The sequence below is a fragment of the Oratosquilla oratoria genome, chromosome 4, assembly GCF_046742065.1.
Source record: "Oratosquilla oratoria isolate Oo_2021 chromosome 4, ASM4674206v1, whole genome shotgun sequence".
NCBI lineage: Eukaryota > Metazoa > Arthropoda > Malacostraca > Stomatopoda > Squillidae > Oratosquilla > Oratosquilla oratoria.
The window spans coordinates 38080988-38095924 of NC_134780.1; the positions used below are offsets into that span (position 1 = coordinate 38080988).

At 36.4% G+C, this 14937-nt stretch overlaps 1 protein-coding gene across 6 annotated transcripts in view; it reads right to left on the reverse strand.

The window, feature by feature from the left end:
• LOC143024775 (uncharacterized) overlaps positions 1-12645 on the reverse strand; it is a 42356-nt gene extending 29711 nt beyond the window's left edge. The window contains exons 1-3 of one of the 6 annotated variants that reach the window (XM_076183928.1): positions 12542-12645; positions 11695-11926; positions 11522-11562 (exon numbers count right to left, since the gene is read on the reverse strand). In XM_076183928.1, coding sequence (XP_076040043.1) covers positions 11522-11562; positions 11695-11778 — 125 coding nt within the window. In that variant the 5' untranslated portion in view covers positions 11779-11926; positions 12542-12645. Of the gene's footprint in view, positions 1-11521; positions 11563-11694; positions 11927-12325; positions 12396-12423 lie in introns of those variants that run through there. The other 5 variants (XM_076183929.1, XM_076183932.1, XM_076183931.1 and 2 more) reach the window with 5 other exon arrangements.
• Between the last annotated feature and the right edge of the window lie 2292 nt (positions 12646-14937).

A 14937-nucleotide genomic window follows, 5' to 3' on the forward strand; every position in this document is an offset into this window, starting at 1 on the left:
CTCACTCTGCGCTCGTTTTCGGCCTCGTTCAAAATCCCAACATGGACCTGATCTAGATTTCCCGAGTGTATTTGTTACGATTCCACTACCACTGGTATAGCTAATAAAAAAGATATTAGTGTTACCCAGCCAGAGTGCGTGCATCGAGATAAAACGGCCACGGCGACGCTTGTTACGTCACTATAGGTTTTGATCTGACCAAGACCTCTCGTCCACACGTTGTGGGGGTTGTTTAGGGGCGGGTTACAGAAGTTGGCTCACGACCTGTCCATTGGAATGTAACATCGCATCCATGACCCCCTCCCAACCCCACCCCAACACACACACGGAACCAAGAGTCCTTTCTCTCTCCACCGGTGACGAAATCGGAAGCGCCGTGTGTCTCATCCTTCTAGTATAGTCGCGAGTTTGAATCCCGTAATTCTTCCTGCTTCTTGCAGTTACGTGCCCCCAACATTACCCAAAGCGCATAAGCGCATAAGCGCCTCATGTCGTGGGCTCCTATTTTTTCTGCATTCGCGCCGCCTTGTTAAACCAATGAACGTCTGTCTGCCTTCTACAATTCTTATTTACTAATTTATTGATCAGTTTCTATTTTCGGATCACATTAAAAATCGTCACCCCAGACATCGACAGGGTGACAATTCTTCATGTGGGCTATCATAGGGTATTTAATTGTTCATGCGGGCTATCCTAGGGTGATAAATTCTTCATTTGGGCTATCCTAGGGTGATATATTCTTCATGTGAGCTATCCAAGGGTGATAAATTCTTCATGTGGGTCATCCTGGGTTTACGATTCTTCGGCTTTATAAGTTGATGACAATAAGCATAACCTTCATTCAACCTAACCTAACCTAATCTTCATTCCACTGTTGATATTCGGCGTACTGGAGTGAGAATTCTTCAGGTGGGATCTCATGGTGAACGGTCAACTGATCCCCAGTCACCTGGTCCCCAAATCTGCACCCCTAGGACAACTCGTCCCCGAAATATTCATTTAATCAATAGGTTTGAGATATTTAGCAAGAATCAAAATACCATAATATATTATGTGATATTAAATAATACACAGGTATTAAATAATACACAGGTATTAGATAATGTACAGGTAATACGCGGGTATTGTATATTGCTCATCTCGTCCCGATTTTTTTTCAATTTTTTATTTTATTTAAACAGTAGTTCTGAGATATTACTGGTGAAGCACAAATGTGTTTTATTGGATTTCATCTTATGTTTAGTAAAATAAATAAATAAAAATTAAAAACAACCAAACATAAAAAAACATATATACGAACAATAGAGAACACATTAGGACAGTTATTAGAAAATTTATTTCGAGGACGAGTTGACCACCCAGTTTGCCATTCGGGGACCAGTTGTCCTAGGGGAGCAGTTTTGGGGACCAATTGACCGGATTTTATGGGGTGTGCCTTCAACATTTCTTATTTACTATTTTATTTATTTATTAACTTCTATTTTCTATTCACAAAATGTGTAACAAAACCACTTGGAAAATAAAATGAAAGGTGACCTTTCATTTTATTTTCCAAGTGGTTTTATTGCGCGCGCACACACACACACACACACACACACACACACACATACACACACACACTCCACCGAACGGACGGCGTAGAGGACGTTCTGAAGAAAAAGTGAAATTTTCGTGGATCCCAAAGCAAAGGAAGTACCTATTGTATTTACAGGGGGGGATTGCTCGTGGTGTGGTGGGAAAGTGAGGAAAAAGGAGAAGGGGAGGGATTACTGAGGGAAATGGAAGGAAATGAGGAAGGAGAGGACTTGGCCCAGGCAGGCAGACGCTATGTAAACAAAAGAGGGCCGGACCAGTTTAGTGACGATGAAGGGTCTAACAAAAATGTAAAGATTAGAAACATAGATATGAGTAGCACAATAGAAGGTGAGGATAATAATTTCCAGGGATTTAAGGAGGGGGGGGGAGGATACCAACCTCCCCCGACTGGCAAGACTCGAAGCAAAACTTGAACAAATGACTGAATATGGGGAGAATAGGTTCGGTAGAATGTCAAAAATGGCTGAAAAGGTTGAAAGATTGGAAGCACTTGAGAGGGCAAACAAAAACTTAATTAAGGAAATAGAAGAACTAAAAAGACAGTTAAAAGAAGTAAAAGAGGAGAATGAAGAATTAAAGAGGAATAATAAAGAAAACAAAGAGGCCATAGCTGAAGAAGCTATCGGTTGGAAGACAATCCAAGAAAACAGCAAAGTTGCATTTACTGATATAATTAAACAGCAAATGAAAGAACAAACTAAAGACTCAGTTATCAAAGTGATGAGACAGAAGGAGAATATAGTAAGAGACCTAGCAGACAAAAAGAAATGTATAATTATATTAGGAATGGAAGAGAAACATAACCCAGATAGAACCTCAAGAATCAAAGAGGAAAATGAAAAAGTAAGCAGTTTACTACAATTAGTTCAGGAAGATGAACCAGAAATAATGAAACAAATCGAAGAGAAGTTCAGGCTCGGAAAGTATAGTACAGATAAGACCAGACAATTAAGATTAAATTCAGGTCACAAACGACAGCAGAGAATATCTTAGCAAAAACAGGGAAACTAGCAACAAGTGAACAATATAAAAAGGTATGGATAAAAAGGGAAATGAATAAAGAGGAAAGAGAGGAAGAAAAACAGAAAAGACTTGAAGCAAAGGAAAAAAAACGAGAACAGAACAGAGTCAGAAAAAGAGAGATTCTATTGGAGAGTAATGAATATGAAACTAAGGAAATTCGACATACAAGAGAAAAACAAAAGGGAAACAGAGAACACAATGGATGTGGCAGAAAACTAAGAGTGTCTTACACAAATATAGATGGATTAATAAGAGGATTGAATGAGCTGAATGATTATTTGAAGGAAAAAGAACCGGACATAATGGGAATTGTAGAAACAAAATTAAAAGGTCCACTACCACCCAACAGTGTAGGACATGATGCATATAATTATTGGATTAGAAACAGAGAGACAAAGCAAGGGGGTGGAGTTATGTTCCTGACTAAGAAGGATGTAAACGTGAGGTGTGTCACATATGGAAAGAATACAGTAGAGATGATTATGATCGAAGTGGAAGACAGAGATAAGAAGAGCAGAAAGTTTGTGATAAATTATGTGCCTCCGAAAACAGCCTCGTGGGAAGAGAGTGAACATAAAAGTATGTTAGAGGACACAAAGATAACATTAAATAAGATAATGGAAGATGGAGGAAGAATAGTTATGATGGGCGACTTTAATTGCAAAGAAATCTGCTGGGAAGAGATGACAGTAAAGGGTGGAGACGGCTCATGGGGAAACGCTCTACTTGAGATGATTACTGACAATACAATGACACAGTGGATACAGGAGAACACTAGGTATAGAAATGAAGAAGAACCATCGAGACTAGACCTAATAATTACATCTGAACCTAGAATAGTGGACAAGATTGAATATAAAACACCAATAAGTAAAAGTGACCATATAGTGATTGAACTGGAACTAAATGAAGAAAAATACATGAAAATGAATGAACAATACAGAAAAGGAAGAATGATGTATGAAAAAACAAACTTTGATAAAATAAGAGAATTCTTTCAAAAAGAAAAATGGGAAGAAATATACAAAGAAGAAACAACAGTGGAAGAGAAATGGAACATTTTGACAAAAATTTACAAAAAAGGAGTGGAAAAGTATGCCCCAAGACAAAACAACAAAAAGAATATGTAAAATGCTGGTACAATAAAAGTTGTAGGGAGTTAAAAGACAAAAGAGACAAAGCTTGGACCAGATGGAAAAAAGACAGAAGGCCTGAAAAATAGAAAATATATACCTGTTATAGAAATGAATATGTACAAGCATGCACAGAGGGAAAGAGAAAATATGAAAAAGATGTCATAGAAAAGTGTAAAGATCAACCAAAACTATTTTACTGATTTGTAAACAAATTGAAAAACAAACAAGACTTGGAGAAATTAAGACAAGAAGGAGTTGAATACACAGAGGAAATTGAAATGGCGGAAATTATGAACAAACATTTTAAATCAGTGTTTACAAGGGAGAACATACAACCTGAAGAGATCGAATGGAAAGAGAAAGTCCCTCCCATGAAAGAAATAGAAGTAACAAAGAACGAAATATTGAAACACTTGAGTAATCTTGATTTCAGAAAATCGCATGGACCAGATGAAATAGCAAACTGGATTTTGAAAGAATGCAGGATGAACTGGCAGACAAAATACATAGCATAATAAACAGTTCCTTGAAAGAAGGAAAAGTTCCAGAAGATTGGAAAAAAGCAAATATAGTACCTATATATAAAGGAGGAAATAAAGAAGACCCTACCAACTATAGACCAGTCTCTTTAACAAGTACAATAGCAAAAATTTGTGAAAGAATGATCAAATGTAGATGGGTAAAATATTTAGAAAAAACAACAACGGGTTAAATCCAAGGCAATTTGGATTCAGACAAGGACAATCATGCGTCACCAATTTAATATGTTTCTATTCAAGGCTAATAGATATAATACAAGAAAGAGATGGATGGGCTGATTGTGCATTTCTAGACCTAAAAAAAGCTTTTGACAAAGTACCACATAAGAAGTTGCTTAAGAAATTAGAAACTGAAGGAGGAATACAGGGCAAACTGCTCAATTGGATAGAAGACTTTTTGCAAGAAAGGAAAATGAGAGTAGTGATAAAAGACACTCAAAATGGGATGAAGTAATAAGCGGTGTTCCGCAAGGAACAGTTCTGGCCCCAATAATGTTTGCTATATATATTAATGATATGGATGAAGGAATTGAAAGCTATATGAGCTTCTTTGCAGATGATGCAAAACTACTGAAAAGAGTGAACACGGAAGAAGATTGTGAATCACTACAAAGAGATCTAAATAAAGTACAGGAATGGAGTAGGAAGTGGAAGACGGAGTTCAATACAAAAAAGTGTAGTATAATGGAATTTGGAAAAAGCAAAAACAAAATAACAGGATAATATAAATTGGGAGAAGAAGGAATAAAAAAGTAGAAAATGAGAAGGACCTGGGAGTCATTGTTATGAATAATATGTCACCTGAGAAACATATAAATAAGATTTCTGGAGAAACTTATAATTTAATAAGAACAATCAAAGTTGCATTTACATACCTGGATGAAAAAATGGTGAAGAAAATTCTAATCACCCTGATAAGACCAAGACTGGAATATGCAGCAACGATATGGTCACCAAGTACAAAAAAATGTACAAAAAAAACTTGAGAGAATACAAAGAGCAATTACAAAATTGGCACCAACACTCTCAAAAGTATCATATGAAGAGAGACTAGCAAACTTGAGCTACAGACACTAGAGCAAAGAAGAGAGAGAGGAGATTTGATAGCTATTTACAGAATCATGAAAGGCATAGAAATTATTGATAGAGAGAATCTGATAAAATGGGATGATAGAAATACAAGAGGACACGGAAAGAAAATCAAGAAAGACAGCTATAGAAGATATCTGAAAAAGAACAGCTTTCCTCACAGAGTAATAGACAGTTGGAACAAGTTAGATGAGAAAGTGGTGTGTGCAAAAACAATACATGAATTTAAAAATAGTTTAGATAAAATGAGATATGAAGACGGGACCCCACGAGCATAGCTCCCCTTCCCGTAAAATACAAATAGGTAAATGCACACACACACACACACTACTCAAAGTAGTTCGGGTTGATAGAAAGGTACAATTTCTCTTCCACTCGTAGCCAAGGCGGCCTCCCCCGTAGACCTGAACTGAATAACTTTACCTGACCTAACCACCTGCAGGAATGTACAGTATGCGGTGTGACCGAATTGCTAATTACGGGTAAGAGATTCTACATTGTCATGTTTTTCTTCAGTACCTAATTAAATTTGTTATTTTTTACTGTATGTGTTATATTTTTCTTTTTTCTCGTATATTACATCATATTACACTGGTGAGGAGCGGGGAGAAGGTGAGGGGCATACGCCAGGAGACGCTGAGGAACTGCGGCCGAAGCCGTCACCTTTGGCCTATTATGCATTGTGGGGACTGCTGGGGGTAGGTAATAATCACTGCTGGGAATCGGAGAGGAGTGCTAAATTCGAACCCGCAAATAAGCGAATGTGAGAACAGCACGTTTTAATTACGTCACCTGGGTATTGGTGTGGAAGGGAGTCCGGATGATATGAAGAATTTTCTCCTACGACGGTCTAGGGGCGGAAGGTGTGTGTGTGTATTTACCTAGTTGTATTTACCTAGTTGTATTTTACGGGAAGGGGAGCTATGCTCGTGGTGTCCCGTCTTCATATCTCATTTTATCTAAACTATTTTTAAATTCATGTGTTGTTTTTGCACACACCACTTTCTCATCTAACTTGTTCCAAATGTCTATTACTCTGTGAGGAAAGCTGTTCTTTTTCATATCTCTTGTAACCATTACTAACCATCACCCATCACGCACGTGATCCACATGCTTGCAACATAGCGAGACTCCCCCTTCTTGCTTACCTTGCATTTCCCACAACATACATCTAACGCAGCACGTTTTAAGACAAACAAGATATAGATACCCAATGTCACCAGACTAACCTATTAAAATCCTTTATTATAAACTGCCCTATTATATTACACATAAACTAATATAAATATAATATACTTAACAACATCCACCAACTATAGGACTAACCCTCATATATAAAACTGACCCCAAGGCATAGAATAGCGAGACTAACGCCTTTACTAACCCCCCCTATATAACCTATAACACCCATGTCACGTAGCCAAAAACCTAGGTAGGCGGAGAGCCTACCGGCCAGTCATCAGAGCTGGGTAGGTGAGAAGAGCCTACCGGCCAGACGCCAGGCTAGGCAGACCGAGAGGTTGCCAGCCTATTGTGCCCTAGGTCAAGGCCTGGCATATATTGTAATCTGCCCACAGGGCCCATTTGTACCTTATCATATTTGTAACCAGATTTGCCTCAATTGTTATTAAATAGAAGAAAACTCCCGTTTTGGAGTTTATCTCGCCCGCATTAAGTCCTCCTTATGTAACCAACAACCCTTTCCCACGGTTACACTCTTCTATAGCTGTCTTTCTTGATTTTCTTTCCGTGTCCTCTTGTATTTCTATCATCCCATTTTATCAGATCCTCTCTATCAATAATTTCTATGCCTTTCATGATTCTGTAAATAGTTATCAAATCTCCTCTCTCTCTTTTTGCACTAGTGTCTGTAGCTCAAGTTTTGCCAGTCTCTCTTCATATGATAGTTTTGAGTGTTGGTGCCAATTTTGTAATTGCTCTTTGTATTCTTTCAAGTTTTGTTATACATTTTTTTTACACTTGGTGACCACATCGTTGCTGCATATTCCAATCTTGGTCTTATCAAAGTGATTAGTATTTTCTTCACCATTTCTTCATCCAGGTATGTAAATGCCACTTTGATTGTTCTTATTGAATTATAAGTTTCTCCAAAAACCTTATTTATATGTTTTTCAGGTGACATATTATTCATAATAATGACTCCCAGGTCCTTCTCATTTTCTACTTTTTTATTCCTTCTTCTCCCAATTTATATTATCCTACTATTCTGTTTTTGCTTTTTCCAAATTCCATTATACTACACTTTTTAGTATTGAACTCCATCTCCCACTTCCTACTCCATTCCCATACTTTATTGAGATCACTCTGTAGTGACTCACAATCTTCTTCCGTGTTTACTTTTTTAATAGTTTTGCATCATCTGCAAAGAAGCTCATATAACTTTCAATTTCTTCATCCATATCATTAATATATATAGCAAACATTATTGGGGCCAGAACTGTTCCTTGTGGAACACCACTTATTACTTCATCTCGATTAGAGTGTTTGTCTCTTATCACTACTCTCATTTTTCTTTCTTGCAAAAAGTCTTCCATCCATTTAAGCAGTTTGCCCTGTATTCCTCCTTCAGTTTCTAATTTCTTAAGCAGCTTCTTATGTGGTACTTTGTCAAAAGCTTTTTTTTAGGTCTAGAAATGCACAAACAGCCCATCCATCTCTTTCTTGTATTATATTTATTAGCCTTCAATAGAAACATATTAAATTGGTGACGCATGATCGTCCTTGTCTGAATCCAAATTGCCTTGAATTTAGCACATTGTTTATTTTTCCAAATACTTTACCCATCTACTTTTGACAATTCTTTCACAAATTTTTGCTATTGTACTTGTTAGAGAGACTGGTCTATAGTTGGTAGGGTCTTCTTTATTTCCCCCTTTATATATAAGTAATACATTTGTTTTTTTTTCCAATCTTTTGGAACTTTTCCTTCTTTCAAGGAACTGTTTATTATGCTATATATTTTGTCTGCCAGTTCATTCCTGCATTCTTTCAAAATCCAGTTTGCTATTTCATCTGGTCCATGCGATTTTCTGACATCAAGATTACTCAAGTGTTTCATTATTTCATTCTTTGTTACTTCAATTTCTTTCATAGGGGGGACTTTCTCTTCCCATTCAATCTCTCCAGGCTGTATGTTCTCCCTTGTAAACACTGATTTAAAATGCTTGTTCATAATTTCTGCCATTTCTATTTCCTCTGTGTATTAAACTCATCCTTGTCTTAATTTCTCTAAATCTTGTTTGTTTTTCAGTTTGTTGTTTACAAATCAGTAAAATAGTTTTGGTTGATCTTTACATTTTTCAATTACATCTTTTTCATATTTTCTCTTTTTCTCTCTGCACACTTGTACATATTAATTTCTATAACAAGTATATATTTTCCATTTTTCAGGTATTTTGTCTTTCTTCAATTTGGTCCAGGCTTTATCTCTTTTGTCTTTTAACTCCCTACAACTTTTGTTGTACCAGCATTTTACATATTCTTTTTCTTGTTTTTGTCGTGGGACATATTTTTCGACTCCTTTTTTTTTTTATAAATTTTGTCAAAATATTCCATTTCTCTTCCACTGTTGTTTCTTCTTTGTATATTCTTTCCCATTTTTTTTAAGAATTCTCTTATTTGATCTTTTTTTCATACATCATTCTTCCTTTTCTATATTGTTATTTTATTTTCATGTATCTTTCCTCGTTTAGTTCCAGTTCAATCAATATGTGATCACTTTTACTTATTGGTGTCTTATATTCAATCTTTTCCACTATTTTAGGTTCTGATATGATTATTAGGTCTAGTCTCGATGGTTCTTCTTCATTTCTATTCCTAGTGTCCTCTTATATCCATTGTGTCATTGTATGGTCAGTAATCATCTCGAGTAGAACATTTCCCCATGATTCGTCTCCACCCTTTACTGCCATCTCTTCCTAGCAGACTTCTTTGCAATTAAAGTCGCCCATCATAACTATTCTTCCTCCATCTTTCATTATCTTATTTAATGCTATCCTTGTGTCTTCTAACATACTTATATGTTCACTCTCTTCCCACGAGGCTGTTTTTGGAGGCACATAATTTATTACAAACTTTCTGTTCTTCTTATCTCTATCTTCCACTTCGATCATAATCATCTCTACTGTATTCTTTCCATATGTGTCACTCCTCACGTTTATATTTTTCTTAGTCAGGAACATAACTCCACCCCCTTGCTTTGTCTCTCTGTTTCTAATCCAATAATTATATGCATCATGTCCTACACTGTTGGGTGGTAGTGGACCTTTCAATTTCGTCTCTACAATTCCCATTATGTCCGGTTCTTTTTCCTTCAGATAATCATTTAGTTCATTCAATCCTCTTAATAATCCATTTATATTTGTGTAAGACACTCTTAATTTTCTGCTACTTCCATTGCATTTTCTCTTTCCCTTTTGTTTTTCTCTGGTATGGCCCATCTCCTCTATTTCATATTCACTACTCTCCAATATAATTTCTCTTTTTCTGTCTCTGTTCTGTTCTCGTTTTTTTCCTTAGCTTCATGTCTTTTCACTTTTTCCTCCTCTCTTTCCTCTCTATTCAGTTCTCTTTTTATCCATACCTTTTTATATTGTTTACTGTTTGCTAGTTTCCCTGTTTTTGCTAAGATATTCTCTGCTGTCGTTTGTCACCTGAATTTAATCTTAATTGGTCTGGTCTTATTTATACTATATTTTCCGAGTCTAAACATCTCTTCAATTTGTTTCATGATTTCAGGTTCATCTTCCTGAACTAATTTTAGTAAACTGCTTACTTTTTCTTTTTCCTCTTTGATTCTTGTGGTTCTATTCAGATCATACTTCTCTTCCATTCCTAATATAATTATACATTTCTTTTTGTCTGCTAAGTCTCTTACAATATTCTCCTTCTGTCTCATCACTTTAATAACTGAGTCTTCAGTTTGTTCTTTCATTTGCTGTTTTATTATGTCAGTAAATGCAACTTTACTGTTCTCTTGGATTTTTTTTCCAACCCTGTGCTTCTTTTGCTATGGACCCTTTATTCTCTTTGTTCTTCTTCTTTAATTCCTCATTCTCATCTTTTACTTCTTTTAACTGTCTTTTTAATTCTTCTATTTCTTTAGTTAGGTTTTTGTTCACCTTCTCTAATTCTTCCAAATTTTCAACTCTCTGCGCAATCTTTGTTATTTTACCGAACCTACTCTCCCAATGTTCGGTCATTTTCTCAAGTTTTTCCTCTAGTCTTGCTAATCGGGGGAGGTTGGTATCCCCCCCCCCTCATTAAATCCCTGGAAATTATTATCCTCACCTTCCATTGTGCTGCTCTTATCTATATTTCTAATCTTTACATTTTTGTTAATCCCTTCTTCTCCAAAATCATCGGTCCTTCGCTTGTTTACAAGACGCCTGGCCTCCTGGACCAAGTCCTCCCCTTCCTCATTTCCTTCCATTTCCCTCAGTAATCCCTCCCCTTCTCCTTTTTCCTCACCTTCCCACTACACCACGAGCTTTCCCCTTCCCTGTAAATACAATAAGGTACTTCCTTGACGTTGAGATCCACGAAAATTTCACTTTTTCTTCGGAACTCCAATCTTCGCCGTCCATCCGACGAATGTGTGTGTGTGTGTGTGTACATACACACGCACGCACGCACACACACACACACACACACACACACACGCACGCACGCACACACACACGACTCGGTGGCGTGGTTGACAGAGTGCTGGTCTGCCAGTACGGAGGTGCGGCAGTACCTGGTTCGAATCCTGCCCAGGGCCGGGGAGTTGTGTGTGTGTGTGTGTGTGTGTGTGTGTGTGTGTGTGTGTGTGTGTGTGTGTGTGTGTAAAGTCATAGCATTACCCATAGATCGGTCATACGAGCTCTGAGCTCTCTTCCGGGAGGGAAATAGCTGTCGATCAGGAGTCCAATACGCGATCCAAAGACCAAGGTGAATACACACACACACACACACACACACACACACACACACACACACACACACACATATATATATATATATATATATATATATATATATATATATATATATATATATATATATATATATATATATATATATATATATATATATATATATATATTCACTAGACATATACAAATCAACTAGACTTACTTTTCTCTGAATGTGACGTCCGGTAGTTCGACAGCTGAAATCTGATATTCAGAAATAATGGTTCAAAACAGGAAGATTGGACATAAATTTATTAAAATCATTGTATATTGAGCACATCGCATTATACGGAACATACATCTATTTATATTCATTTCATTTTTTTCTTTACTTACCGAATCTTCTTCTGTCAGCTCTTCGGTCAAGCATTCTTCTTCTGTTATAGTTCCAATATTTAAGATAAGTTTGGATCGGGCCATCTGAAATTCTGTTTTTAATTTTATCTTATTTACCTATTTATATATTTACTTGTTTACTTAGTTACCTTTTCATTTATATATTTTAAGAACTGGAGTAGACTGTCTTTCACTATTTTTTCGTCTTTAGATGCACTATGCGTCTTGGTATCTGTGGATTAGTATGGATTATTAGCTAATCGGAATTAGAGACTGAGTATTAGATAACAACAGCACGTCAACATTAAGAAAAAAGTACACGAAGGCATTGAATGGTCTTGGGCTTAGAAAAACAGACAGACAGAAGGAACGACGAAAAACAGAAAGACAGACAGGCAGATAGAAAATAAGACTGACTAACAGACAAAGATAAACAGAAGGACAAAATATAAAAAGAAGGCAGACTAGAAAAATAAAGAATATGGAAAAAATAAAGAAGAAGAAGAAGAAGAAGAAGAAGAAGAAGAAGAAGAAGAAGAAGAAGAAGAAGAAGAAGAAGAAGAAGAAGAAGAAGAAGAAGAAGAAAGAAGAAGACTTAAAAATAAGTCATGTTTCATCAAGACGGGACGACCTTAAGACTTTATTTCCATTTGAAACAGTGTTAATTTTTTTACAGAACGGTTTTTTTTCATCTGAGCACTAGCTTCTAGATCAAGAACTGCGACAGACATAAATTTTTCAGAGTTGGGCGAGGCTACTACCTCGCCGTTTCACTTTTTTCCAAGACACCAAATTCATCACAGAATATTTATGTACACTGCGAGGACACACTGCACTTCAGTAATACTTGTACGTGGCGCATTCCCTGCACTGTCACTGAAGTCACGGGGACTCAAGACTAGCGCATGCGCCAGCTGCCCCTTATCACGGCCATTTCCGTTTGTCGTCGTGACGGTTTAGCTACTGACTTTTCCATTGTCACCAACAGCTGCGTGTATCACTGTACCCTTGCTTTGTAGTTCAGTTTGGGATATTAAAGTTCACTTGAGTAAATACAATCCAAATGCTGTGACGTCCGCCAATGGGTTATTTTGTCTGGATTGCATTCATTGGGTGTTTAGACTTTTGCTTACGTTTTACTTTTGTTTTAGATGCCTGATTTTGTTATGGACCTTAAAACCAACTCCTGTTCTTTCCTCCAGTGTAGATAATTTCAGTTTATCTATTTTTTTTTTTTTTTTAAGACAGGCTGGAGATCGCCCTAATTGCCGCCCTTTAAATTCTCTCTATTTTTCTTATATCCACGTTTTGGAATGGAGACTAAATCAATGCTGCATATCCTAGTCACGTGCAGGTAATATTTTTCATATTCTTTCATCATGTTCTCGTCAATTTAGTAAAATGCCATTCTTATGTTTGTCAACAACTTTTTTGTTTCCCCCGTTGATCTGACAATGCGTTTGTCATGCTATATGTCATTCATAACAAAAACTAATTGAATCTTTCCTTCCTTTGCTTTATTGTTTCATTTCCCATTGAATAATTCCATGGCGGTCTCTCACTTTATCTCGTTTCCATTGGTGAAATTCTCAAGAAGGACAGAGACGTCGATAACCCACAAATCATAACTCGTTTCCAAAATTTAGTTTTTCTTTGCATTAACTTTCATCTTCTACGCCTGGCCTCATTTATGGCTTTTGTCTCGATTTTCTGCATCAGTGTACAATTCACTTTACTTTTTACCCTTTTCGTGAAAATGGCATTGTTTAGGAACATGTTAGTGTTGTTGTTTATTTTGATACAGATCACTGTTGGACTCCACGAGTCACTTCTCTCCAATCCAGCATCTCATCCTTAAACACTGTTCTAATGAAAATCTTTCAGGAAATCCTTTACAAATTCCAGGATGTTTCTTTCGAATCGTAAATTTCCAAACTTCACATGAATTTCCTGTGAAGCACCTTATTGAAGGTATTTTCCGGATCCAGATATACATAGTCCACCCAACCATCTCTTTCATGCAGCGAACCAACAGCTCTCGAATAAGATTTTAGTAGAATACTTGCACAGGACCTTTCTGTCCTGAAACCGAACTGAATATCCATCTCATCCAAGTATTTTATCCACCTGTCTTTAAAAAAATCGCCTTTGGGACCACATTTGCCTTTTCCAAAATTGGGATTCTCTTCCTTCTTCTAGAAAACTTACAGTAAATTCAGCTATTTCATCCAATTATTCTCTGTATTCTTGATTATCAAGATTCATGGCATTTCTGATACCTAAGTTCTCGATTGATTTGTTTACTACTCGTAATTCCACTTTTGTAGGGTTTCATACAACTTCTCTAGTTACACATTTCTCCAACAATTATTTTTTCTTCGTTATTTATTTTTTGATCTTCGTCATGCACTATCCTATTCACATTTAGCTTGGGATTCCTTCTATGTTTTAGTTTACCATCTACACATATATAAAACAACTTTCTTCTTCCCATTCGTCATTCACAACCCTTTCAACTTTTTTTCTTTTATTTCTTCTACTTACTGTGCATTGCTTTCTGAACCTTATCTATTCTTTTTTTCATCTTTATGATTCCTCTTTTTTCACCTTTCCTAAACTTTCTATGTCCTTTGTTTTGGTGTTTCGCACAAGGTGTTTTTTTTTTCGATATTCTAAACCATCTTTCCTACGCATATTTTCCTATGCCCAAGTTGTAAGAAATCAGGAAAACATTTCATTTCTTCTGCGTTTCACACATGTCACTGAACTCTTACTATTCAATTTCTTCGAATATTTTTTTAAAGTCTTGTATAGTTTACTTTGGCGAAGTTATGTCAACCCTGTCTATATTACAAATTCTGTATTTCTTACTGCCATGTTGAATTCTAGGACTGTACGACACATATTTAAGAGATTCAGTAACATCGGCTTCTTTTATTAAGTCCAGTTCTGCTGGTGTGTTTTCACTTCTACATATACCATTGTATTGTCCACTGCTATATTCAACAACGTATTACCCCATGATTCGTCACTTCCACTCGTTTCCCACTCCTTCCAGTTCACCTTTCTACAGTTTAAGTCTCACATCAGTGTTATATATATATATTTTCAGTAATATTCTACATTTGCTTGGCTCAGTCCAGCATTAATTTTTGTATTCTGTATCTCTTTATATTCTCATCTTTGATGGGGGTATATACCATTAACATCTCTATCATCGCTTCCCACTTCTCATATCATTGG